Source organism: Hypanus sabinus, chromosome 12, assembly GCF_030144855.1.
Source record: "Hypanus sabinus isolate sHypSab1 chromosome 12, sHypSab1.hap1, whole genome shotgun sequence".
Taxonomy (NCBI): domain Eukaryota; kingdom Metazoa; phylum Chordata; class Chondrichthyes; order Myliobatiformes; family Dasyatidae; genus Hypanus; species Hypanus sabinus.
In genome coordinates, this window is record NC_082717.1 from 78,356,945 (window position 1) to 78,384,874 (window position 27,930).

At 35.7% G+C, this 27,930-nt stretch overlaps 1 protein-coding gene across 3 annotated transcripts in view; it reads left to right on the plus strand.

Moving 5' to 3' along the window:
* gpcpd1 (glycerophosphocholine phosphodiesterase 1) overlaps nucleotides 1-27,596 on the plus strand; it is a 63,545-nt gene extending 35,949 nt beyond the window's left edge. For all 3 annotated transcript variants that reach the window (XM_059986260.1, XM_059986259.1, XM_059986261.1), the window contains 12 exons: nucleotides 675-831; nucleotides 1,171-1,300; nucleotides 2,668-2,722; nucleotides 6,497-6,589; nucleotides 9,205-9,282; nucleotides 10,894-10,933; nucleotides 13,298-13,356; nucleotides 16,062-16,127; nucleotides 17,193-17,329; nucleotides 22,746-22,881; nucleotides 22,972-23,132; nucleotides 25,701-27,596. In XM_059986260.1, the coding sequence (XP_059842243.1) occupies nucleotides 675-831; nucleotides 1,171-1,300; nucleotides 2,668-2,722; nucleotides 6,497-6,589; nucleotides 9,205-9,282; nucleotides 10,894-10,933; nucleotides 13,298-13,356; nucleotides 16,062-16,127; nucleotides 17,193-17,329; nucleotides 22,746-22,881; nucleotides 22,972-23,132; nucleotides 25,701-25,944 (1,356 nt within the window). In that variant the 3' untranslated portion in view covers nucleotides 25,945-27,596. The remainder of the gene's footprint in view (nucleotides 1-674; nucleotides 832-1,170; nucleotides 1,301-2,667; nucleotides 2,723-6,496; nucleotides 6,590-9,204; nucleotides 9,283-10,893; nucleotides 10,934-13,297; nucleotides 13,357-16,061; nucleotides 16,128-17,192; nucleotides 17,330-22,745; nucleotides 22,882-22,971; nucleotides 23,133-25,700) is intronic.
* The last annotated feature ends 334 nt before the right edge of the window (nucleotides 27,597-27,930 follow it).

Below are 27,930 nucleotides of genomic sequence, written 5' to 3' on the forward strand. Positions count from 1 at the left end.
TAGAGGTGTCCCACAAAACAGTATTATAATATCTAGATATTGTTGCAGTGAGATTAATGCACTGAATTAGAGCAACCTTTGGGTAGGGATTCAAATAATTCTAGAGAAGCTGACAGTTAATTAATGAGGAATGTTAATGAAGAATTAATTATTCTCTTATTATTAATTATTAAGAATTATTAATTCTCTTATTTTCCATTGTGTATGACTTCTGTGTAGTTGAAAATAAAATCCAGAACCTTTTTCTTGGTATAGGTCCTCAAATGAAATGTCTAAGGTTAGCACTTGTGAAATTAGTCAACCAGGTGACCAGTTATCCAAAATGCTGACAGGTGTCAAATTTCTCTGCTACCTAAAATGTTATCTTGGTTAGGCTTCACATTAGAATGAGCTGTTTCTCTTCTGAGTTGCAAACAGATTAGCCACTCAAGGTCAGAATCGAATCCTCCTCACTGAAACATTGAGGCAGCTACAGTGTCACAGCTGGCCATTGCATCATTGGCAAAGGTAGATATAGACAGGGTGGTAAGTAATGAGAATAAAAAGTCTTCAAGATCTGCAGTAAGAAGATGGTGAATGATAACTAAGCAATTTATTGTCCCTTGAGCCAGTTGGACTGCTTGCACTTTTACCAATTGTTTAAACTCATTCACTGGTCCATTTACTTTTTACAGGAAGAGTTGGGAGTAGCAGTGGTACAAGGTGATGCACTCCCCGGTCACGTAGGCTCAGCTTGCCTTCTCTCTTCAACAATTGTGGACAAGTCCAGTGGGGTTATCACTCTTCCTATCATGAGCAGAAATTCGAGAAAAACTATTGGAAAAGTAAAAGGTACCAGCAAAATGTATAAGTTTTGAAATTGTATTGATTAGTGCCACTTTTGTATGCAAATTGTTATTGGCTTATCATACCAAAGACTTTCTTGTGAAATGGTGTACTGCATGATGTATGGATTCTCCTGTACAAAATTGATAAAGGCTTTTTTTCTCATAAATATTCAAGTTTAAGTGAAAGTTGTATTTATATTGATATTCTACAGCCTTGATGTATTTCCACATGATTTGGGAGAGTGATGCTTTCTTTTGCCCACATGCAATATTATTTTTGTTGAATCTGAATTAAACTTAAAATTCCTGAATGTATGCAATAATCTTTTCTATCTCTCTTTAGTCGACTACATCGTTATTAAGCCTCTAGATGGCTTTGTTTGTGACATGTCTCCTTCATTGTCCAAGTGCTGGAAACCCAGAATGGCTTTAGATGTTGGGCACAGGGGTGCTGGAAATTCAACATCTGCAAAGTAAGTTTTACATTGAAAGTCTTATTTCTTTTGCCAGGCAGTAAGGTGTCTTTTCTATTCTTTCTGCTGGGTTATAGCAGAACATTTAGAGGTGCTCAAACTGTAAACCTGCACCAAATAGCAAAATAACAAACCATCTGTTATGTTTTGCTGTATTTAATTTTGTAAGTATTGATGCATTTAGATCTTATTTATTTCAATCTCATGCATATTATATTAATATAGTTTTAATGTCTGGATTTTGTTTATGTATTTATCATTTGCCTCATTCCGTGCATATATTAAGGATAGATCTACTTTTAAACTCCAGTTACTTTTATTAAAATAGTATGTGCAGTAGTGGGACAATAGTTGATTTATAGTCTTCAGCAATGTTACTTCTATGTGTACTTTAGTCAGTTTTTCTCTTTGTATTCACATGGCATATTTATTGTTGAACTTTTTCTATATAAGATTGTTTTGCTTTAATAGTGGTTTAATTACATGCTGGCTACATTTGCAATTTTTTTTTTAACATTTTCCTTTATGGTAATTTAAAAATTTGTATTTTGAAATTTTACTGTGTCAGTTATCCCTTGTTCTTTCAAAGTACAAATTGGTACCAAATGGCTGCACAGTGGCAAAACATTGTAATAGTACTTACAGCACCAACACAGATGCCTTGATGCAGGTGTCCTATAAATATTCCTGAACCTTCACTGCCCCCACTCACAGCTTGCTTCAGCAAACCTATATTAACTTGCCCTTCTATTCCTTTCTCCATTTGTAATTTTATTCTTGATGAATATGGTACACCTTTTCACCATGTCCATTGTATTATCACTTTTCCATTTTCTATGGTGCCTCTCTTCATCCTACAATGAAGTTATTGTATGTATGCATTGTAATGTTTGCAAAGATTTTTATTTCCATTATGTCCATAAATAAAATTATATTTCTTAAAAAAGGACACTCTTTTATCAAGCATTCCCCATCTTGCAATCCTGCTTTTTTTTGAAAGGCTATGCTTGTTCAGCATTTGGGGAGGAGACTGACTTGCACTTTTTTTTCCTTGGGATATCTGAAAATTACACTAAAGAGCTTGGACAACTTTTCCTGCACTTGTTCAATAAATCGAAAGCACAAAATTTATAAATGTTATTTGCATTTATTTACTATGCTATATTCTTTGTACTCTGTCTAACAAAGTTATAAATAAAAAAATTTAAATGACAGAAAATTTAGTTTACAAATGTTCTGGCTCATAAATTTTTAGGAATTAAATATTTGGTTATTCCACTATTATAACAGTAAGGAGCTATACATATTGAAACAACATATATTGTGGTTTCATAGAGCTGATTTTCTTAAACAAAATTGTGTTTTAGCCTCGCAAAGGTCAGAGAAAACACAATAGCTTCCTTTAAAAATGCCGCTAGTCACGTAAGTAATAAAACAACTCTGCATGTTTCCAAGTATATGTTGCCTTAAAAGGTCACAATGACGCCATAGTTTATCCCAAGAGTTTAAATGTATTAATGTAATGAACAAATTGATTCATATGAGCAGAACCAATATTGCCAGCCTATAATTTGCTGTCTTGTTTTTAGATTTTTGTTTCATTATAGAAGAAATACTTTGTTTTATAATTAACAAAATAGAACACATTTCAATTTAATGGTCTGTCACTTAAAATATATGGAAACATTAGAATTAGAAACATGTATATTACAATAAAAATAAGCAACTTTAATTTATTATTATCTTTGTGCCCATCCAAAATAATGGGTCCACATTGGATTTAGCAGCTATGGTTGGCACAAAGCTGAGGGGCAAATGCAAGATGGTCTAGCTTCTCAGCAAAGAGCATCTCAGAATGCCTTCCAGTAGTTCTGTCTTCAAATGAAAGACGATCGCCACCTGCAACATGCACAGTGCATTGTACTGTACCCGTTGTCATTTTCAGGATTCCGGTGTTATACACATAAAGGACGTGGCCTTCTGTTTTGTATTGACTGTGATTAGGACCTTGATGCTAGCTATGTGGCCCTGGAAGGCTAGTTTAGCTCATGCTGCCATTTAGATTTGAAGAACTTTGTAGAAATCTCACAAGGGTTTTGATTCCCTTGTTAGTAACGTTTCAAAAGCATGCAGTCAGATGGGAAGAATTTTGTGCAGTGTTAGAGGTTACTTGGCTGTAATGGTCCACTAAAAGGGAATATAATTTGCTTTTGGAGGTAGAAACAAAGATGTAGGAAATTATACATATTTTCCATGTTCTTGTGATCTTTAATGTTGGGAGTATGGTGTGCTGTGGGGTCAGTTTGAAGAGCCTTTCATTTTGTGAATTTTAACTGTACGAGAAAATAGACATTTGAGGAAATAATTCAACAATGATCTGGAGCGCAGTCTCCAAATGTGTGCTAATACAAGCATCATCTGCCTGTCTCACTTCCACCTGATTTTGGGATGATCAGAACCTTTTGGGGTTCCATGGTGGAAGTAACTGTTTCTTGTTTTGTCTCGTGCTCCATTTCAATGGGATGCTTGCTGGAGGTGCTGTGCAACACAGTGGTGATGAAGGTAGGGAAAATGTTGGAATTTTGATGCAACCTTGTTGATACAAAAGTGCATAGAGATTGGGGTTTTATAATATCAAGCCCCAAAAACCTTTGTTCTTCTCTGTCAAAATAGTCTTGAATTCCAGGATTATTATAGAAAGATATCCTGAGATTATTTTATTTTGCATTTTGTTACTCTCCGCTCAGCTCCCCTTCAATATCAACCCCAGGAGAAGTGGTAAGAAACTTACTGAATTCTTTTCACCTTTTTAGAAGCTGTGTGTTCAGCTCTACTGCTCTACCTTCTGCCCATTAATCCGGATGTCTGAAGATCCACTGTAATGCTAAACTACTTCTGTTTCCGTTATCCCTCGGATCATTCCTGAGCTTGGCTATGAAACCTAACCTCTGTTTTCTTGATTGCATTTCAATTTAGTTTTCTTTCTCCAGCTTGGGATAATAGAATTGCTGGAAGAATGTCAGATGAGAGGCAGTCTATATTGCAGGAGTGGGGGAAGGAGAGAGAAATGGGCCTAACATCTTAGTTAAGATGTTAAAAATATATATCCTGAGTTGGGAAAACTGGATCAGTGCGAGCAAAAGGAGTACATGTATTACAGGATAGGGCTGAAGCCAGACTGAATGGCATAAATAGTGATTTGTGGCTAAAAGTATGTATGAGCTGCACTTTACTTTAGTTCCTAGTTTCCTCCATTTGGCCATTTCCCCCTTTTCATCTTTGTGGGGAGGAAAAGGAGATCCAAGATCTGTTCTTGTTACTACCGTTCCATCTTCAACTTTAATGTGCATTTGTTCCTTGATTTGTGCCCATCTCTTATATATGTACCTAATCATTTACAGTTTTTTCCATCACAGTGAAGAAACTTAGTAAATGATCTTGTATAACTTGCAGTTATATTTTTGCTCTCCATCTGTAGCCTTTCATGATTTTCTGCCAACATCTTCCTTGATCTATGACATTGCCTGAAGCTCAGTTCTAATCAAGTGCTTCCCATTCCCATGTTAAACCAACATCAAGGACTCGTACTTCTCCCCTGCTTTTACTACAAGCAAAAGTCGCCTTGCCAACATCATCCAGAATCGACTTTGTACCTTGCTTTTAAGATCTCTTCATTACTGTCAACTGCAAGTTGATGCATTTTTGTTAAACTTGTAACTTCGATCTAAACATTTGGGAAGATTGTAAATTGGATTTGGCTGTTTTTACGAAGTATGTATGCCTATCATCTGATTCTATCTCTTTGCAACTGTCTTGGCAGAACCATGCTAATTGCATTCCTAAAATTCTATTTGACTTCAAGCAATGCTTCTATTTTGGCCCAAAATAACTGAATTTTAACCACAGTTCAGTTGATGTTTTGAAATATTGATTTTTATAACCTTTCATCTTCTGACAGACTTCAAAAGTGTGCTTGATGATTAAGTACATGTGAGAATCAGTGACTATTAGAGTATAAGAAAAAGATGACAATTAGTTTGCGAATCTAGAAGGATGAGAAACTGCAGGTACTATAATCTGAAATAAAGAACAATGCTGGCAGAGCTCAGCTGCTTGATATGCTGACCTCCTTCAGCATTTGTATTTGCCAATGCCTTGTTGTTTTTCCATAATTCTGTTTTTCCCCCCCTCTAAATGTTAATTGGCCTGGGTGCGGGGAACTTTCTCAAGCATTGTAATTGGGCTTTCTAATATCCAAAAGTGTAAAAGCAGGCCCTTGATTTGATGTTCTTTGATTGAAAGGTACTTTTTATTTGAAACATGTAATTGGATTAGATTACCCAGTCACAGCAGTTCCTCAGTGCAGATAGTTGTCATGCCATTCAGCTAGTTATGTGTTAACTTGCTTAATAGTGATCACCTGAAAGAATATTAATGGGGTATAATATGCTTTTGGCCTTTATTTTTCTGCTTTAATTGAAGTTTTTAATCAAGTGTCAACCTTGTCATTGGTTTGTACCTATGCACATACTGCTGTCATCTCTTTACCTCAGCTGGTTGGAGTTAAGCCTGGAATCTTCAAGGTTGTGGTTTTGGGCCTCTTTGGGACTTGAGCCACAAAACCTAGAAGGACTTTCCATGTTGAGTATTGAATTGCTTAAGGTGTTGTCCCACTGAATTATTAAATTGATTGCTTACCCTGATGGTTAAAGGGACCATTATTGATTAGATTGCATTATCCGTCCAAGTTTCATTTCTTAACATTTAGCCAGTGTATGTTTAGTAGATGGTTGTTTGCAAACTGCAGCTATGATTACATGTGAAATTTACTGAAAAATTTAAAACTTTCTTGTGGTGATTGGCACTTCCTCCCACTTCCAGGGTGATTTTTTTTTTGATCAAGTCATTAATATAGTTAGTAATCAGAAACCTGAATCTACAGTAATGGGAGGGAATATCAGTGAACAAGGTACAGAAAGAGAAAAGTACATTTTACAAATATTTTAGAATGTTTCTTATCATAAACCCATACATCTTTCATAGTACAAATCTATTTGAGCAATGCAATCTCTTTAAGCAGAGACAATACTAAATCACAAAATAAGCATGAAATTGGCTTTTTGTTTATATTGAGATGTTTACTTCACTATTGCTGTACAATCTGCAGGCAATAAGGAAATGATTCATTTTTTTCAGGGTGCTGCCTTTATAGAATTTGATGTACATCTTTCAAAGGACCATATTCCCATTGTTTACCACGATCTCACCTGTTGTATAGCGATGAAAAAGGTATGTGAATTACTTGCTCTTTTTTCATTTTACTCGATTTACCTATTGCAAAGACATTAATAGACATTTAATGTAGTTAATAAACATTAAGATTGATGTGCATCAGTTCTATGGCATCTATCAAATGTGGTTGTAAAGTGGCCACTTCATTTGTAATCTGCCACTGCAGTTTGAAGTTGTGGTTTGGTTTACTTCTGATTTTGAAAGAAATTAAAGTGAATTATTTTATCATATCAATACAAAAACAACTCAAAACAGAGTGTAAAGTTGTCCATGGTTCAGTGCTATGAGAAATTGTAACTTTTGATTTGGGAAAATGGACATGTTAGTGTTTTACAAGTGTTGTTGAAATCAGCTCTTAATACATTGCCTTCATATCTGGTGTGAAGATCAAAGTTTTGTATTTTGTACAGACCTGGTGAGTGATATTTACTGACATTTCTCTGTTAATATTTGTATTTGAGCGTGTTTGCAGATCACATTGGAAAATCCTCAATTTGCTGTCAGTAACTTTCTCCATAGTTCTCTTTAAAGTTTTGTCCAATTGAATAAGTGCACATTAAATGGATTTCAGCTACTTTTAATTAGCTTCAATGTTAAGTGCATTGAAAATTCTTTGTGCATATTTTGAGCTATCATTGCTGCTTTATATATTTAAAAAATCACATTGGTGTTTGTATATTATAATTCATTTTATAGTATAACATATTCTAAGAATTATTTTAAAAAATAATCTTGCTGTGACAAACATATATGGATGTTACAGACTCGATGTTTAGTGCTCTGTGAAATTTTTAGAAAACTGCAGTACAGCAAGTAGAACTGTCTGACAGTAGCTGTCACCTGTATTTAGTCCTGAGTGTTATCTCTATGGAGTTTGCACATTCTCTCTCTCTGCATGGGTCTCTGGGTGTTGCCATTTCCTCCCACATCACAAAGGCATACAGTTTGGTAAATTATTTGCCACTGTAAAATGTCCTTGTCATGTAGGTGAGTGGTAGAATGTGGGGAGAATATATTAATCCCATTTTTTTGTGTAAATAAGTGGTTGGTGATTGTAACAGTTTTTGTGGCCCTAAAGGCCTGTCCCTGTGTTATAACTAATACTTTTTTGTTTCTCCTCCTAAAAACATGTTCCTGATTTACTGGTCAAGAGATTTAATATGATTGACTACTTGGCTAGCTTGATGACATCCCTGTTACTAGATGTTTAAAATTCTCTTTAATGGCACCTGATACAAAAAAAAAGTCATCTTTGTTAGGCTGGCTTTCTTCCGTTAAAAGTATAACAAAAAATCATTTTGGGAAGGAGTAAGAATTTAACTTCCGGCAACATGGAGACAAATTGGAGAAGAGGGGTGGTGAATATATATATATAAAGACAGGCAGGTGCACAGAGGTGTTGGCAGGGTTCTGTTTTTTTTTAAAGGAATCAAATCCTGAGAAAGGGGTGACATGGAATCAAAAGATGTAAAATCCTTGGGTGGAGTTAAACTGCAAGGATAAGAGGACCCTAATGAGAGTTATGTGCAAGTCTCTAATTAGTAGCCACAATGTGGAGTGCAAGTTACCACAGGAGATAAAAAAGACATGAAAGAAAAGCAATGTTATGATTGTTATGGGGGCCTTCATTATGCAGGCAGGTTTGGAAAATCATTTTGTTGTTGGATTCAAAAGAAGCTATTTAGTGAGAAGTGAGAAGCAAGAGGATAGAGAAGCTTTTAAAAACCAACAGAAGGCAACTTAAAAAAAAGGGGAGAAGATGAAAGTAGATAAGCAAGCCAATAAGAGGGTACCAAGGTCTTTTCAAATAGAGTAAAAGAGAGTGAAGAGTGGACAGTAGACTGCTAGAAAATTACCCTGGAGAAGTACTAAAGGGGGAGCAAAGAACTGCCGGATGAACTGGGTAACCATTTTGCATCAGTCTTCACTGTGGACTCTATCCACTCTATCCAGCTTCCAATATTTGGTAGGTTTCAGTGAGATCCCCATTGTTCTTCTCATCCCCAGTGAGTACAGCCCTATGTACTCACTCACATAGCCATCAAATGCTCATAAACTAACCATTTCATTTCTGGAATCATTCTTGCAAATCTCCTGGAGTTAACAACAATATTCTCCTTTAGAAATGTGATCTGACCATCTCCTCAGCTTCAGCATTATATTCATGCTTTTATATTCTAGTCCTCTTAAAATGAATATGTCTGTCCAAATGCTGCTTAAACATCACTGTTGCTTATGCTTCCACCAGTACTGATGCCTCCTTTACCACCCTATTGATTTGTGTTGCCATTTTCAGAGACCTATGGACTCTCACCTGCAATATTCCTCTGTATGTCAGTACTCCTAAGGGTCATGCCATTGACTGTATACTTCCCTCTATATTTGACCCCTCAAAGTGCAACACATGCCTCCAACTGGTTTGTCCTGTGTGTCCTTTGACAACCTCCATTTACTGCACAAGTATTTTTTGTTTTGTAACCTATGCTTGAATATTTTGCACATCCTTTAAAAGATAGATAAATCCTAAAATTAATATTTTTATAACCTTGTGTTGCAATGCTTTTGGAAACCTGTGTAATGTATACTGAGCAATGAAACTTTTATTTTCCTAGAAATTGGACAAAGAATCTTCAGAATTATTTGAAATTCCTGTAAAGGAACTTACATTTGAACAGTTACAACTATTAAAGGTAAGAAACTATAATTAAGAAAATGTAGTGATATTCTCAGTTGTGTAAGTGAGTTCATTGAAAGCTGTCTCTGTTTTCCCTCCCGCCCCCCCCAATCAAACATGTATTACAAAGCTAACCAAGAAAGCAAGACATGCTAAAATGTAGTGAATGACAATCCAATGAAAAGAGGGAAATTGTAAAACTATATTGGCCATAAACTATCCACAGCCATCCTCAAATGGTTTTCATTCCTCATTAGTCACTGAATTTAATGCACAATAAGAATAGAACAGTGGTGTGGTTAAGAATTCAGTTAGGCTTACTTATCAGTGCACAGTCACAACCAGAGGCAATGAATGACTTCTGTACTAGAAACAATGTTGGAAAAATAAGTCAATGAGCATTTGTTAAAAGAGAATCACAATTGTCACTTCAAGCCAATGTCTCTTCTAATGAAAGCTGATATGTCACAAGTTGGTGTCTCTCCAGAGATGTTGCCTGATGGGTTATAGCTACTTGCATTCTTTTTTTTTCAGATTTCCAGAATCTTTTATTTTTTTTTGTTTTACTTTTTGACTATTGCACGTTTTTCTGTTCTTTATTACAAAACTGCATTAAGTTTGTTTTTGCTCTTTTAATTGAGGATTACACTTGCATTCTGGTCACTTTATTAGGTACAGGAGACATTCAAACCACCCTGTCTGGCACCAACAGTCATTCCATGGTCAAAGTCACTTATATCTCATTTCTCCTCCATTCTGTGTTTGGTCTGAACAACAAATGAAGTACTTAACCATGTCTGCATGCTTTTATGTATTGAGTTTCTGCTACATGATTGGCTGATTAGATATTTGCATTAACAAGCAGGGGTACCTAATAAAGTGGCCACTGAGTTGTACATTTCTTAACTATTCCTTCAATCACATATTTCTCAATTCTGGGGAAATGAGTGCTTGTCAATTTGTTTTAAGTTACATAGAACTTTGTTGCTGATATAATGCAATATCTTTAAGTTAAATATCTTGCCCAGAAATTTGATTCAGTGATTTTTCCACTATAGTGTCTCATGGTTAGCGTTTGTTTCAGTTATTCTTTTGGAATTCTATTAAAATCGTGCTCATGGCCTCTACATTTAGTGTACTTTGCTTCGAATTTAAAAGGGATATTTCTATGTTTGACATCAAATATTGGCAAATTTGTGTATAAACTCTTGGTACACACTGCTGTGATAAATTGTGAGCAGATCAGACGCAAGTTTTAGCTGTGAATGCATGATATGGGAAAGAGGAGTTAACACATGTCTATTAAAATTACTTGAGGGTTTTGATATTATATAGTAATACTTGTTAACATTATCTACACTTGTATTAGTGACATGCCTCAAAATCCCAGGTTATTAATTTTTAAATTAAATAATTAGTTTTCAGAATGCTTTGTTTTATTTTGAAGTACAGTATCCCCATTTTACTCATGTAGTTAAGCTCCTGTAATCAAAGAGGCATGTTAATTCTTAACTGAGCAAGGTTATGTATTACAGAAAAGCGAAGCATAAGCACAACAGTGAACTAGTGTGCTAATACGATCTTACATAATTAAGTGGTACAGTCACTTGCCAATTTTATTTTTCAGTTGGCTCATGTGGCTGCTTTGAAGGTGAATGCTGATAAAGGTAAATACAGCATCAGAACTTTTCAACAATCCCCATGAGATTGATTTTATAGTTTTAGTATTGTAATTTGACATCCTTGCACAATGTCATGCTAATTGGTCTCCAAAATGACAGACTAGAAAATCATTTATACAATCAGCTGGTTTTTAAATGTGTTTATTCAATGTACCATGGGTGGCTGAGTGGCGATGCAACTCTACCGCAGGAGGTGTAAGACGCTTCTTCCCTCTGTTAGTTGCAGGTCACCTTGGACTAGATTAGCACCTGCTTTGCCCTTTGCCCCCCCCCCCCCCCACACCAATCAGGATCATGTGAAGCCATGACAGCAGGTCGTAGATAGTCGTATGAGTGGCTGGTACAACTCACATGTCCTGGTTATGTGACCACTGACACTAGGCAGACAATCTCTGAAGAGATAATAGCTGGGTCACCTGTTGAAGCAACCCAACTTAATGTGTTTCTATAGATGCCTGTTAAAGACGGGTTTCAGTTTTTAAAACGTGTTTTAATTCTTTCTGTACAATAGTTCTACCGAAACCTCTTTCTTTAATTTGTATCCAAGTTAATCATAGGTAAGGTAAGTACAGGTGGGAACTTCCCAGTCTGAGAAAATCTTTGGGACTGGACCACAGGAGTTCCTTAGGTCACCACCTTCTGAGCTGGCACTGTTCTGTCCATAACTTGGGTTCTTTATGTTGCAAATTTTGTTGGCTAAGATTGCAAATGTTCCACTATTAGGTAAATTAGCTACAGTTTAATACAGATCATAGTTTTAGGTCTTAATTAGTAGCAATCTGTACCAAATCATGGGAATTGCTGGGCCTGTACAACACGTTTATTTAATGACCTATTTTATTTTAAATTGATAGTTTGCACTTAACCATTTCACTATAATAACAGTAAAAGTTGCTGGACCACATTTGCTCTGTCTAAAATAGATGAAACAGAAAAGTCTTTTATAAACAGATTAATACATTAATGCAAAGTTATTTCACATCAGTAGTTCTTTAAGCTGAGCTCAATTCTGAAAAGGGAGGGGAGACATTAGGTTTGGAAAGTTATCTTTATTTCTGGTAACTAAATTGAATTGAGCAAGGAAGGCTGCAAAAGGTTTAATTATAAACTTGTTATATTTAAATCTATGTTGATAATTTTAATGTTTAATTAGTTTAATATATATAAGATTGGATTCAGAAACATAGAGAATGAAATGGAGCATTCAGTTACTATGTTATATGTATGAAGTTTCAACATGGAGCCTTAAATGTACAATTTGAGTTTGAGTCAAATGCTGGGCCATTATCTGCTTGAGAGTTGATTCCAGTCATGTAAAGCAATAAAATGGGGACAAAAGCAATTCTGACCCTTTGCATTTCAACTTTGGTGCTTTGTCCTATAGGATATGTTTAAGAATTGTGATGGGTAAAATTGGCTTAACCTAATTTATAATGCATCTTGTAAGAAGGTTGATATTACTAGTGGCAGTCTTGAATTAATTCTGGCCTCATTTAATGTGGTTACTCAATTAAAACTTGATTAGCAGCATAAGTGACAGTAAATGGCCATCACACTGACAATGCTTGAATTAGGCTAGTGATGGCTTGTTTCCTTCATTATATGGTCTTATCTACTTAGAAAATATTTGAATTAATCTTCATCTAAAATTTCCTTTTCCTCCAGTATTTTCATTTAAAATAATTATCTGTAGATGCCATGATTTGAATGTTTGCAAGAGTGAATAGCTTTTATTTTGCTTGTGAAAATAGCATGCAAATTCTCTTGGAGATGCAGTAAAAACAGTGAAATGCGTACACAACTTTTTAACTCAGTCATGGTGCTATTTCCAATTTGTACTTGTCATTAATGTTTGGAAGTAGCAATGTTGCCTTCCGTTTTTTTATTGTATCACCCCTGATATAAATACAGTTGGTTTGTGTATGTCCATTTGAAATATCACATTGTCTGTAATAAACTCCAAAAACAGAGCAATAGAATAATGTCCTGGGAAAGTAGTCATTTCTGACTTCTTTAGCCAGGATTAGAAATCCTATTAACTGCTTGGAAGGAGGGATTAAAGTTCTCCATATGAAGCTAGTTTTTTAAGATGGTGATTTTTACACAAGGAACATCTTGGATAACATCGATTTCACGAAAAGATCTTTTTGTCCCTTTTGGAAGCAAGTCTGCTTGAAAATTGTCTAAGCAATAGCTTACTTTTTCAGTTATTTATTAAGTTGAAGGCATTAACTGAGATAAGTTAATTTAACCTCTGGTGTAAATGTTACTGTGTTTATATATGATTTTATAGGAAGATAATTTTTAATTTAAAATTCATGTGAGCTTCCTGAATTTTTAATTCCTTAGAAAATTTGGATGATGAAAATGATGCTTCAGACAACCAGCCATTTCCTTCCTTACAGCAGGTGTGTTATTTAATGAACAAAATCTAACTTGTACAGAATTTCCCAGTTGTAATTGAATATCATTTCTTTTTTTAAAAGAAATTTTTATTGTTTTTTTTAATGCATTTTCTACAACACTACAGATGGGGAAAAAACCCCAAACCAAAATGAAGAAAATTAAATCAGTGCAAAAATAAACATACAATAATAATATAATACAAAAAAGATAATTGAGAAAGCACCCAAATTGAAGTCATGTAAAGTTAGTATCCTCCCCAAGCCCCACAACAAAAAAAAAACTCTAGACCAACCACAATATAGAGAATATAAATCAGGACATTCAAACCCCCAAAACTGTAAATACACTTGAAAACAGAAGATAATAATGCCTACTACCAAAAAAAAAGAGCTGAAAGCAAGGCACCGGAAAAAAAACCTTAGTTAAGAGGAAGGTTATGAAAGTACTCAATAAAAGATCCCCAGACCTTATGGAACTTTATATCCGAATTAAGAACTGAATAATGAATTTTTTCTAGGTCTAAGCAGGACATAATATCATTAAGCCATTGAGCATGCGTGGGCGGGGCAACATTTCTCCATCTAAGGAGGATTAAACGTCTAGCCAGGAGAGAAGCAAAAGACAATATTCGACACTTAGTCGAACTCAAACATATATCTGTCTCACCCAAAAAACCAAACAAAGCAATTAAAGGGTTAGGTTCTAAGTGGTGATTCAGAATATAGGACAAAGTTATGAAGACATCTTTCCAAAATTTCTCTAAGCTAGGACAGGACCAGTACATATGAATACGAGAGGCCTCGCCCCTTTTGCATTTATCACAAAGGACTAATATTAGGGTAGAATCAAGATAATTTAGATTTAGACATATGAGCTCTATGAACAATCTTAAACCGTAAAAGGCAATGGCAAGCACAAAGAGAGGTTGAATTAACCGATTTGAGAATCGAGTCCCAAGTCTCATCAGATAAAGAGTTATTTAAATCATGCTCCCAAGCCATTCTAATTTTATCCACAGGGGCACATCGTAAGAATGCTAATTTATCACGAATAAATGATATTAAACCTTTAACCAGTGGATTAATAGAAAGAAATAAATCCATAACATTTTTCTCAGGCATTTCAGGGAAGTTAGGAATTAAAGGATTAATAAAGTGTCTAATTTGGAGATATCTAAAAAAAAAAATGGGCATTAGGCAGATTGAACTTAGCAGAGAGCTGTTGAAAAGATGCAAAGCGATTATCAATAAAAAGATCTTCATAATGTCTAATGCCCTTCCTATACCAATCATGGAATGTTGAATCATACATAGTAGGTAAAAAAAAAAGGTGATTATGTAAGATAGGACTAGAAAAGGAAAAACCATAGAAACCATAAAATTTCCTAAACTGAGCCCATATTCGCAAAGTGTGTCTAACAAGAGGGTTAACAATTAGTCTAGACAAACTACTAGGGAGTACAGAGCCAAGAAGTGCAGAAATAGATAAATCTTTAGTGGAACTCAACTCCATTGCCACCCAATTAGGGCACTCGGGTTGGCTATGGAAAAAAGACCAAAAGGTAGCACAACGTATATTGGCTGCCCAATAATATAAACGAAAGTTAGGTAAGGCCATGCCACCCTCATTTTTAGATTTTTGGAGATAGACTTTATTAATTCTGGAACGCTTATTCCACAGATATGACAAAATAACAGATTCTAAGGAATCAAAAAAAAGTTTTAGGAATAAAAATTGGGATTGATTGAAATAAATATAAAAATTTAGGGAGAACATACATTTAAACAACATTAATACGACTTACCAGAGACATAGATAGAGGTGACCATTGTGATAGACTCTGTTTTGTAGTATATAAAAGATTGGCAAAATTTTCATGAAAAAGATCTTTAAACTTAATTGTAACTGTAATCCCAAGATAAGTAAATTGATTATGAACTACTTTAAAAGGGAGATCACGAAATGCTAATTCTTGTGCTTCTTTATTAATTGGGAAACGTTCACTCTTATGTAAATTAAGTTTATAGCCAGAGAACTGGCTAAACTGATCAAGAAGTGAGAACATTGGAGGTAAGGATGTAGATGGATTTGAAGGAAAAAGTAATAAGTCATCAGCATAAAGAGAAACTTTATGCTCAACACCCCCCCTCCAAATCCAGGTCAATTCAGGACAGCTTCGGAATGCTATCACCAGAGGTTCTATAGCCAAATCAAAGAGAAAGGGACTTAAAGGGCATCCTTGACGGGTGCCATGTTTGAGGCTAAATAACTGGGATTTCAGAAAATTAGTCAAAACAGAGGCAGTAGGACACAGATACAGCAATTTGATCCAAAAGATAAAACTTTGACCGAAGTCAAATTTTTCTAAAACTGCAAAAAGGTAGTTCCACTCTATACGATCAAATGCTTTCTCCGCATCGAGGGAAATAACACATTTCTATCCTCTTGAATGTGAGACTATGCTTAAAGTGTCCAGGTATTCATAAGTAGAAAGAAATAAATATTCATTGTTTTTGATCAGTGACATTTGCCATAGATATTTTTATTTTTAATTGAGCACAATAATTCTGGATCAATTAGAAGTGTTCATTTGTATATTACTTATTTTACAAAAGATATTAATATGTAGTTAAAATTTGTACTTGAAATTTTGTGGATTACTTGTGAAGCAGGTGCTTTCCATATAAATGGTGTAATTTCTTCGTAGGTGTTATTATGTGTCCCTGAGAATATTGGGTTCAACATTGAAATTAAATGGCCTTGTCAACAAAAAGTAAGTACCTTACATTGACTGGTTATTTTTGGTAAGATTTATTGGATTATGGTCAGTGCAGCAACCAGATAACCTTGTTTATAGTATTAACATCATGACTAACTAGATGAAAGACTATCTTTGACAAGGTTTATATATTCTTGATTATCATTACTGGTGTAAATTGAAATTACTAAATGTTATTGGTAACTTTTAGGGGAGCAAATGCTAAAACACGATGACAATTGCTCAAATTTTTGCTTTCAATGTTTTATTAGTACATAAGTTAGACCAAAAATTGTAAGGCTTATTATATTCCAGTTGTTAATTCCATCTACTTTTGCAGATTGACAAGACTAAAGCCTTTGTAATGGGGCACTATAGTTATAAAAGTGGTTTTATATACCACCTCTAGAACTACAGTCAAGGTGTAGTCTGATGTTTAATGTGTTGGGTATCTTTAAATGATGCATTAGTTTTCATTAAGCTCTGAGGGGAGTTTGCACTTGGATGTTTGAATCAGATTATGAAGGGATATTTCAATATCCAAATAAAATGGGAAAGCAGTTGATACAGTAGATTTGCAAATTTTAACAGTAGAACAGTTGTCTCTGACGCAAGGTTCTTAATCCATAAATTGTGCAGGTCATTCAGTGATACTTCATAGTGATAATAAAAAAGTACTACATTATTGAAGCTGCTTCTTTCAAAGAAAATAGTAAACCATAAACATGTAGTAATTTTTAAAGGGCAGTCTTCTGCCAAATATTTTGAGCTTAAAATTTTCTGCTGTTGACCCTGCAAAAGGATTTTTTTATATAAATATCCAAACAGTGCAAGGAGTTTGAAAGAGTTCATAAGCAACCTTGATAGGCCACAAGATTAACTGGTGTGGGAGTCAACTATTGCAGAAGAAAAAGTGGAAGGTGTTGGTAAACCAGATCAATGTAATCTGTAATGTAGCAGAAAAATATTGCTCAGTATATTTGAGATTCCACTCTCTCCACTGCTTATCATATGTAGGTTATTTGTTGTGCCTGCTTCCTACAGAAACTCAAGGTGTTTTTCTTTCTCTTCCATTTATAGGATGGTACTTGGGAGGGTAACTTGCCAACATATTTGGACATGAATAAAGCTATTGATGTAATCCTAAAATGTACCTTGGAAAGTGCATCTAACCGTCAAATAGTGTTCTCTTCCTTTGTTGCTGATGTCTGTTCTATGTAAGTTTCAATTTAATATTTGAAAAGAATAAGTATGTGTAGATCTTCATCTCTTGCATTTTTAGTAAGTATTATTTTTGATCCGTGACGTTTTGGTAGTGCTACCTGCAGTTTAAATCCAAGATATCTAACAAAAAAGGAACACTTTTTTTGCGGTTGCCTAAAATCTAGTATCTCCATGCAGTTGTACGAAGATTTTTCTTCCTCCTGTATTGATTTGTTTATGTTGGACTTCGTCTCTGGACTCAAGAAGAAAAAGTGTTTGTCCTGAAGAGACTATACAAAGTTTCCAGACTGCTTTTGGGGATGGTAGGTTAGGCAGTTGAGCAGAGAATAAGCAGACTGAATTCCTTTGTTATGTATCTTTAACTTGCAATGTAGCTTGACCTGAAAGTTCTAGCACTTTAGTGACAATGTTACCATGTGAAAGGCAGATGAGTATATTTGTTAAAGGAAAGCTGGTGTGGTAATATTGCTCTGAGATTTTGGTTGTAGTGAAAGAAGGATTTAGTTACTGAGAGGATCTAGTAAGTTATTTTAACCAGGCTCATGTTACACTGATGTAGCTAATCAGTCAAGTTCCATAAACTGCAGTTCAGTAGTCTACAATGAAATTCACTTATTATTCCCTTTACTCTTCCCTAAAGGAAGAATTAGTATGAATGTGGAAAAATACCTGCATTGATCGTGATGCGGGGTGGGGGTGTGGAGGTTGGTATTACTGAGTAGGAAATACAGGGTATGTATGTCAGAAAGACATGAAGTTTAAATGTGATAATACCAAGAGCCTGAATGTTTCATTCTGGAAACCATTGTACCATTACCACTTTAGGTAAATTAGCATTAATCTTGCTGATAAGTTTATGTCCACATTGTTTTTACAATTGGTCAGACTGATCTGTTTTAATTAAAATAGTTTAACTGAAACAAGATTCGGCCCTCACAATTTTCACATTTTACTGTCTAATTTTCTAAATTTAAAATATATTGAAGTAGGATTTTTTGAGCTAATTTATAAAACATCATGCCAAATCAAAAGAAAAATTTCAAAACCTGTCTAACCATTTACTAAAATTGGAAAAACCCAAATTGTGAAGCTGAACAAATATCGATCCCCTTGTAATTACTACACAAACTATCCTAAGGTGCTGTACTGTATACTGTCTTACCAACTCACTCATTTTGGTGAAGTAGAAAATTGGAAGATCATCTATCTGTCTTGAATGAATTCATAAGAATAAATACCCCCTCTCTCTGTAAGGTCCAACAGTATGGTAGATTTTCAACAGACAAACTAAAATGAAGACAAAAGTAGTATTCAAGACAGGTCAAAGAAATGATAATAGAGGAAATCTGGGAAAAGGGTACAAGGCCATCTCAAAGGCTCTGAATATAACTCAGATCAGTGCAGTCCATCATGAAACCATAGCCACACATAGCTGAACTTAGTTGCTGGAAAAGATTGGCATTTGTAAGAGAGGCTACTGTAAAGCCAGCAGTCACTCTGAACTACAGAAATCAGTGGCTGCAACTAGAGTTAACATAGAAATCTACAACGCATTACAGGCCCTTCGGCCACAACGTTGTGCTAACCAAGTAACACTCTAGAAGCTGCCTAGAATTTCCCTACTGCATAGCCCTCCTTTTAAACTCCATGTACCTATCTAAGAGTCTCTGGGAAAAAAACACTGTTGTATCCACCTCTACCACTGTCACTGGCAGTGCATTCCACACACACCCACCACTCTGGAAAAACTTTGACATCCCCCCTGTACCAATTTCCAAGCTCCTTAAAACTATGCTCCCTCGTGTTAGTCATTTCAGCTCTGGGGGAAAAAAACCTGTAGCTATCCACTAGATCAATGCCTCTTATCTTGTACACCTCTATCAGGTCACCTCTCATCCTCCGTTGCACCAAGGAGAAAGGGTTCTCCAATCCAGGCAACATCCTTGTAAATCTCCTCTGTACTCCCTCTATAGTATCCACATCCTTGTTGTAGTGAGTTGACCAGAAATGAACACAATACTCCAAGTGGGGTCTAACTAAGGTCTTGTATAACTGTAACATTATCTCCCAGCTTTTGAACTGAATCCCATGATTGATGAAGGCCTACACACTATACGCTGCCTTGTCAACCTGTGCAGCAGCTTTGAGTGTCCTATGGACATGGACCCTAAGATCTTGCTGATCCTCCACACTGCCAAGAGTCTTAGCATTAATGTTATATTCTATCTTCAAATTTGACCTACCGAAATGAACCACTTCACACTTAGCTGGGTTGAACTTCATCTGACACTTCTCAGCCAAATTCTGCATCTTATCAATGTCACACTATCACCTCTATCAACTCTCCAGACTATTCACAACACCTTCAACTTTTGTGTCATCAGCAAACTTGCTAACCCACCCTTCTACTTCCTCATTCAAGTCATTTCTAAAAATCACAGAGGAGAGGTCCCAGAGCAGATCCCAGAACACCATCACAGAGGAGAGGTCCCAGAACACCATTGGTCGCTGTCCTCCATGCAGAATTTGAACCATTTACAACCACCCTCTGCCTTCTTTTAACAAGCCAATTCTGAATCCACAAAGCAAAGTCTCCTTGGATCCCATGTCTCAATACTTTCTGACTGAGCCTTGAATGGGGAACCTTATCAAATGCCTTACTGAAATCCATATACACTACTTCCACTGTTCTACCTTCAACAAAGTGTTTTGTTACATCCTCAGAATTCAACTAGTCTCGTAAGGCATGACCTGCCTTTGATATGTGGACTATCCCTAATCAGATTATGTCTTCAGATGCTCATAAATCATGCCTCTCAGGATCTTCTCCAACAACTTGCCCACCATGAAGTAAGACTCATTGATCTATAATTTCCTGGGTTATCTCTGCTCCCTTTCTTGAACAAGGGAAGAAAGTTTTCAACTTCCCAATCTCTGCTCCCTTTCTTGAACAAGGGAAGAAAGTTTTCAACTTTCCAATCCTCTGCTACTTCTCCCGTCCCTATTGATGATAGAAAGATCATTGCCAGAGGCTCAGCAATCTCCTTCCTCACTTCCCACAGTAGCCTGGGGTACATCTTGTCCAATCCCAGTGAATTATCTAATACCTTTCAGAAGCTCCAACATATCCTCTTAATGTCTATACCGCCCAGAGACATCCTGGACTCTAGCACCCGGGAGGCAACACGTTACCCTGGTGTTCTTATTGCTACTGCAGAATCTCCTGTCTGTCCCTCTAATTATTGAGTTCCCTACTGCACTGCCTGACTTTACCCTACCCTTCGGAGGCTCAGAGCCAACTACTGTGCTATTGATCTGATTGCTGCTGCCTTGCCCAGATAGGTCATCCTCCTCAGTAGTATCCAAAGCCTGTTGCTGAGGGGAATGGCCACAGGGGACCCTGCACTGACTTATTTCTTCCTTTACCCCTCTCAGTGTCGCCCATCTACTCCCTGAATTCTGCAGTCTGGGTGATCAAATAAGCAATAACGAAAGGGGTGGGTAACGAACTCTTCTGACCTGTTTCTTTGGCCTCTGTCTCTTCTTGTCAAAGCCTGATGCCCCTACTCTCATGGCTGGCCCATTCCCAACAATGGCCCTTCTGTACTTTTATTTAATTTGCAGTGCTCTGCTGCTGGTGCTGATTGGGCCTCTGGAATGTCCAAATGCTGGCGAGACTCTCCTTTCATACAAGCTTTGCTGGCCTACAAGTAACCTCTTTGAAGTGTTCTGCTCCTGACACTGATTGGGCCTCCAGAATTTGAAGTTCATGGCTCCATAATCTCTAAGGCCTTGTGCAAAAAGGGTATTTCTTGAAGAGTGCCTTGGAAGGAGCCCTGGCTAAAATAAAAGCATCCTTGCCCATCAAGACATTGCAAAACAACACTTAAAAGATACTGTAAAAATGTGGAAGGTAGTCTTGTGGTCAGATGAGACTAAATTGGAACTTTTTGACCTCAACATGAAACAGTAAATGTGGCGTAAATCTAATACTAAGCATCAGCCAGGTAATGCCATCCCTACTGTATAGTGGAGGTTATGGGCATGCTTTTTAGTGGGATGGACTGGAAATCTGGTCATGATTGATGGTAAGATAAATGCTGCTAAATATAGAGATCCTGAATAAAAACCCGCTATCCAAAAAGCTTAAATTGGGGAGGAAGTTCATCTTTCAACATCACAGTGACCCAAAGCATAATGCCAGAGCAAGCATGGAGTGGCTTCAAATGAGGGTAATTGATGTCCTTGTGACACCCAGTCAAAATCCTGACCTTAATCCAATCAAACATCTCTAGCAAGACCTCATGACCGTTGTTCACTACTGCTCCTCAACTAACCTGGCATAGCTTGAGCAATTTTGCAAGGAAGGGCAAATCTTGCCTCGTCACAATATTAACCTTGCACAGGACTTATCTAAAAAGATATTGGCTGTAATAGCTATGAGAAGTGGTTTAACTAGGTACAGAGCAAAGGGGCATAAATACTCATATTTATGAGTATCATATTTATGGGCATAAGAAGCTCACATTTCAGTTTTTGGTGTTTTTTTTTAGTTTTTCATGCTTTACAATTTTTCCTGTTTATTGGGCTCAACTGTGGTGGGGGGAAAAAAAAGCATGTGATTCAGAAATAAAAATTCAAAGTTAATTTGATCAAAATCCCTGGTTGTAGTAGTTATTTATGTGAATAAAGGGTTGTGAGCTGAATACTTTTATAAGGTACTGTATATAATGTTTTGTCCCCTTCAAGAATTTGCCTATGTGTCCCTGTGTTAATTTTCTTGGTTTGCCTTGATACCTCTGAACCTAATGTGTGCCGTCAATGTTTTGTGTACTAATTTTTAAATTACTTTTAGAGTACTGTCAAACTGGTTATTAGGCAACAAGAAAGTAATGTCTCGGCAGTGATCAATTTTATTTTCTCCAAATGATGGAAACTGAATCAAGTCGAAGCACAAGTTTGTTACTGTATTTCCTCATGAAGTTGGTGTGTATTATTGTAGATTTATTGCACAGTGCAACAAACATAAACACTCAATTATCATTGATGCTAGACACAAGATCCCAGAACATTCTCTGAGTAGGTGATAGTGAGCTGCCTTGAAGCTGTTCAGGGTGCGATGTTATTCACTATGCTGTCAAAGGCATTTAAGGATAGGTAATTAAATACTGAATACTGAAGTTTGTGGTGCCCTCATCTCTTGAATTTAAAAACCACTTCAGCCATCAATAGCAAATTACAAAATAAAAGAATGTATTTTGTGCCCCTGATGTGAATAGAGCCCAAATATTTAAGTTCTAATAAAGTACAGTATGTAGATGAAAGGTTGTCCTATATTTAAACATGTTTTCCAACAGGGAATTGCAAAAAGGAGAGACTTTAATATTGTGAACATTCTTTGTTTTCTAGGATCAGTCAGAAGCAAAACAAGTATCCAGTGCTTTTCTTGACCCAAGGCAATACTGATGCCTATCCAGAGCTTATGGATCTCCGAAGTCGAACTACACCAATTGCCATGAGTTTTGCACAGTCAGAAAACCTTCTAGTAAGAACTAATTCTATACATTTCCACAATCCAATGTGAGCATTAATTTTAGTACTTTTTAATTTGATTTCCTTGTGTTTTTTTTAATAGGGAGTCAATGTTCACACAGAGGACTTGCTGCGAAATCCTGAGTATATTCAACAAGCTAAATCAAAAAAATTAGTCATATTTTGCTGGGGTGATGATACCAATGAGTCAGAAAATAGGAGGTTGCTGAAGCAAAAAGGAATTGATGGCCTCATCTATGACAGGTATGATCAATACAGCAAAATTCAATCATATTAGAGATTAGACTGTGCAGAGTAGCTGATGTATGTAACTGGTAACAAATAATTTTACTTTTATTTTGAAAGCTTTGTAGATTTCATTAAGACTGTTAAAATGTACTGTCTGTTTTATGGCCTTAAAGTGGTAGCAGTTTAATGCAGTGGTTTGCTGTGCTTCGTGAGATAGCAAATATCAGTTACTACGCTAGGTTAAGAATTGGACTGAAGGCAAAATTGGAAGAGTACACTTTTTTAACCTGAAAATTTGAAAAAAAAATACAGCATTGTCACTGATAGCATTTTCTAGGGTGTACAATTATAAATGTCTTCAAGGTCACTTCACTTCCAATTTCCTGCTTTGTTCTTAACACTTTGAATCTGCAACAAATCTGTATACCTCAGTTAATGGATGTGAGTTTTGAATAATTATTTTCTGTTGTGTATTTGAAAGAAGTAACTTGGTCATAAGTAAAATCTGGGGAATTGATAAATAGTTTAAAAGGCAGATAATACATAACATGAGAGCATTTCATGGTGTCTGCAACAAGAAGCCCAAGTAAGTAATTATTAGGGATCAGTTATGGTATCATAGTTGGACACAGTAGCATAGTGGTTAGTATACTGGTTTTACAGCGCCAGTAACCCAGGTTCACTTTCACCACTCTCTGTAAGGAGTTTATTTGTCTCCCATGCTAGCATGGGTTTCGTCTGGGTGCTCCAGTTTCCTCTCACATTTCAAAGCCATACAGTTAGGTTAGTGAGTTATATTGGCACTGGAAGCATGGCAACACTTGGGGACTGCTAAGCACAATCCTTGCTAATTTGATATGAAACAAATTACACATTTCACTGTCTTGATGTCTCAATGTATATATGATAAATAAAGCTTATCTGTAGCTTTTGCAATTTCCAATTCCCAAAGCAGCACTGCAGGGTTAAACCAGTGTTTGGGGACCAATCTATTTCATTTATTTCAATGTTTTATCATCTTTAAACACATCCTTCTGTTTGCAATTTGAGTCAGTAAGTTCCTTATCTGCCACATAAAGTCTTGGGCAACATCTAACTCATGGTTGATAATCAGCAAGTGCCATTTGCACTATTCAGTGACCATCTTTAGTGAATGTCCAGCATTTCTTCGCATTCATCCATATTTTTCATGCCTGCAACCTTCATCATCAACAATGTGGGAATTGACTAAAAACTATAGGATTAGGTAAGCATATACTGGTCAGAGAGTCATTTAGATGCATCCTCAAACCTCTGTGTCAACCACAAAGTGGAAGTCTGTGGTGTGTTTGAATATTCTTCATTTGCCTATATGAAAGGTACAGCAGCACCAAAAAGATGCCATCCAAGATCAAGGTAGTTTGTTTTATTGCCATTTCTGAATGGTAACACCATCAAGAGTTGGGACAATGTACCTTAATGTAATCATGAACCAAATAAAAGTACAGCATCTTGCTGAGGATTATTTCACATCATTTTAAATCCTTAATTCAAGCTTGTTCAATGAAACAACATCTTGGAATCCTGTTCTGGGCGAATCATTACTCATTTGCTGCTGGGCACCTGTATTTTTGCCATGTAAATTGGTGTTTTCAAAATACTGTTCATAGTGGCCTTGAGCTATTATCATCATGCAAAAAATGCTGGACATAATATCAGTGTCACATCTTCTAGAGTTGAGTGTTGTTCATGCCTTTTTGGCTTTTTTTTTTACACATCATCCAGTTTCCTATTAACTCCTAACTCTGAGGTTGTAGCTACTGTATTTGTTGCTTCTATTAAGCAGAAATGTGAGAACATCTCTGAAAAAGGATGAGCGATATTTTTTATTGGATTGAACAATGGCTCAGCCTGAAACTTATTCCCAGCTTTTGTGATCATCTACAAATTATTGCCAATTGTAACTTTGTCTGCACTTTTTAATGCCACGGTTATTTTCCATTTGTTTGTATGCTTGACTGCTTTGAAGAGAGAGTCAAGAGTCACTTTTATTGTCATTTCGACCATAACTGCTGATACAGTGGATAGTAAAAATGAGGCGTTTTTCAGGACCATAGTGTTACATGACACAGTACAAAAAAACTAGACAGAACTATGTAATAAAAAAACAACACAGAGACTATACCTGAATTACCTCAAAAGGTGAATACTGATGGAGTGATCTCGCTTTTCAAATTGGGGCCCATTCTACATTTGGATGAATGTATAGGATTATTTGGGTATTTGAAAGCGGGGTCCAATGGTTATCCCAAAATCAGAAGGAATATCTATAAATACTAGAACTAATGTAAATTGACTGCCAACTTCATTATAGTAATGCTTGTATTTTAGTAGAATTTCATTGGCTGAAGTAGTCTGTCCTCTTGTGAAAGGGATGTGAGTGATGCATGTACAGTTCATTAGACAGGCCAACATCTAGTAATATACATTTGAGATTGACTTTTATTTTGTGCTGTTCATTCTTGTAACTAACTGAATTATTCAGTTCTGTCTCACTAATATATTTTCTGTTAATTCAGATGTTACAAATTTTATTTTAAACAGGATCTGTGACTTTATGCTGGGGCAGACGAATATATTCCAAGTTGAACAATTAGATGAATTGAAGCAACAGTTACCAGAGGAAGCATTTGTTGATTGTTCTTGTCCTGATATCAACCACTTCACTTGCCAGTCAATTCCAGGGCGGGATGACAATGGAAGTACATATTCAAGTGTAATAAAAAGTGGCGAACAGGAAATGTACAGTACAGAATCAGACTCTGGGCAAAGCTGTAGTTCATTTTGATCCGTCATTGATTTTGCTCCTGTTATCTTGCAATGTTACTAGGTTTCTTCCTTTGGAGTAATATGAACAATCTCATTTCTTTTCACTGTCAATTAGTTTAAAAGAAACATTTTCTGTAAATGTATTTTTAGAGAGTTCATGCCTTTTATTTTGTATACATTTTGTGCCATTTAAACTTGGATGGATGAGGGGGTTTGCATTATATTAGTGTTTATATTGTAAGGTTATGTTGATACTTGGTTAATTTTTATCTGGGTAATGGTTCCACATTCGAGTATATGCACATGCTGATTTGTCTGAGGAAGAAAACTCAGTTTTCAGCAAATTGAGAAGGAAGTGGCCTGATTTATAATTCAAATCAATTTTAGCAAGAATATTTGCCTCCTATAATAAACACTTGCCATAATATTTTTATAAAATGGATGGTAATTGCATTTGACTTTTCTGACATTCTGATCAAAATATATACTTTACTAGCTAGATATCAAATATGTTTGCATGTACATAGTGTACAAATATAGATAGGATCATTACTACTTTCCATTACCTGTAACAAAATTTGTAATGTTAACTTATTTGCTTTCAAGTGACAAGTACTGACTTCTCACTGTATTAAATTAGGTATTGTCTCAGTATTTCATTCGTATAAATGAGAATGCAATGAAAGAACAAAGTTATGTAATTTGGCATACTAACTGTATTACTGAAGTGCTACAGAAGGACTCTTGTTGTTATAGCTTCATGTGAAGGAAATGGCAATTGTAAAGTTGATTCTTAGTCCCAGCATTTTGAAGTCTTTTGCATAAACTGTAGCAGCTGTGTACAATTGCTGTTCGCGATTAAGGATTTGACTTGATACACAGTTAGTAAATTTGCTATTTCAAAATGATGTTCTGTGAAATAGTGTGGATATGTCCATCTTAATTTAGAAATGTGATAACATGGAATTAGGATTTTTGTGCACATTTTAAAATTTTAAATTCAAATGTAATATCTCATTGAGATTCAACACTGTACATATGTGGTCTGATACATGTTATGGTCTCAGGGAAATTACTATAAGGCTCTCATTGGGTTAGATTGAGTATTGTTGAGTTAAATTGATATTTGCAGTGTTGAATTTTAATTCACTTTTGGAGATAAAAATTATCATTTGATGTTGCTTTCTGAGTAAGAGCAATGAATTGAGAACAGAGATTCAACTTGATCACCTCATTTGATCCCAAAATTTAATTTGTACTTTTAACTTATTTTGACATTAAGTATAATTGAGTCTATATACAAGTGAGGATGCTTTACACTTGGCAGTTATATCTTTGGTGAATGGTCACTAAACAAGATGGTTCACTCTTAACATTGTTTTTCTTGCTGTACTATCAAAATCTTTGAATTGATCTGGTATTGTAATTCTGTCAGAGGTTTTGCATCTCCAAGTTTTCAGCTAGTTAATGCTCCTTTACTGCTTCAGAAGCTGTATATTGGTTTAATATAAATGTTAATGTAAACTGAATTATGAACTCTGAATATGCAAGTCAATCTTTATAATTCAAGCTAGCATAGCTGAAATTCTTAACTTGCATGTGCACTTATTGCATAAGTGAATAGCTAACCTGCTAACCTGATCTTAAAAACGATAAAAGATTGTTACGCAATGTCTGTGGTCTGTTCAATTTTTTGGGACTGAGCTACTCCTTTCTTAGTTATTTTACTGTACTTGGAAAATTACTTTTGAGATCTTGACAATTGAAACATTCTTTGCTTTACAGACTATGATCAAGTAAAATTAAGGTTTAATTATCTTTCAACTGTATGCATGTATGTAGCTAAACAAAACAGTGTTACTCTATGGCTGAGGTACAATTGTACATAGTCACAAAATATTAACGTGTCCCTGTGTGGCATGGCCTGAAGATTTCTGGTATGTGGGATGTTGTCCTAGAGCCATGTTTCTGCAAGAATTAGCATATAGCAGTTCATCTACCACAG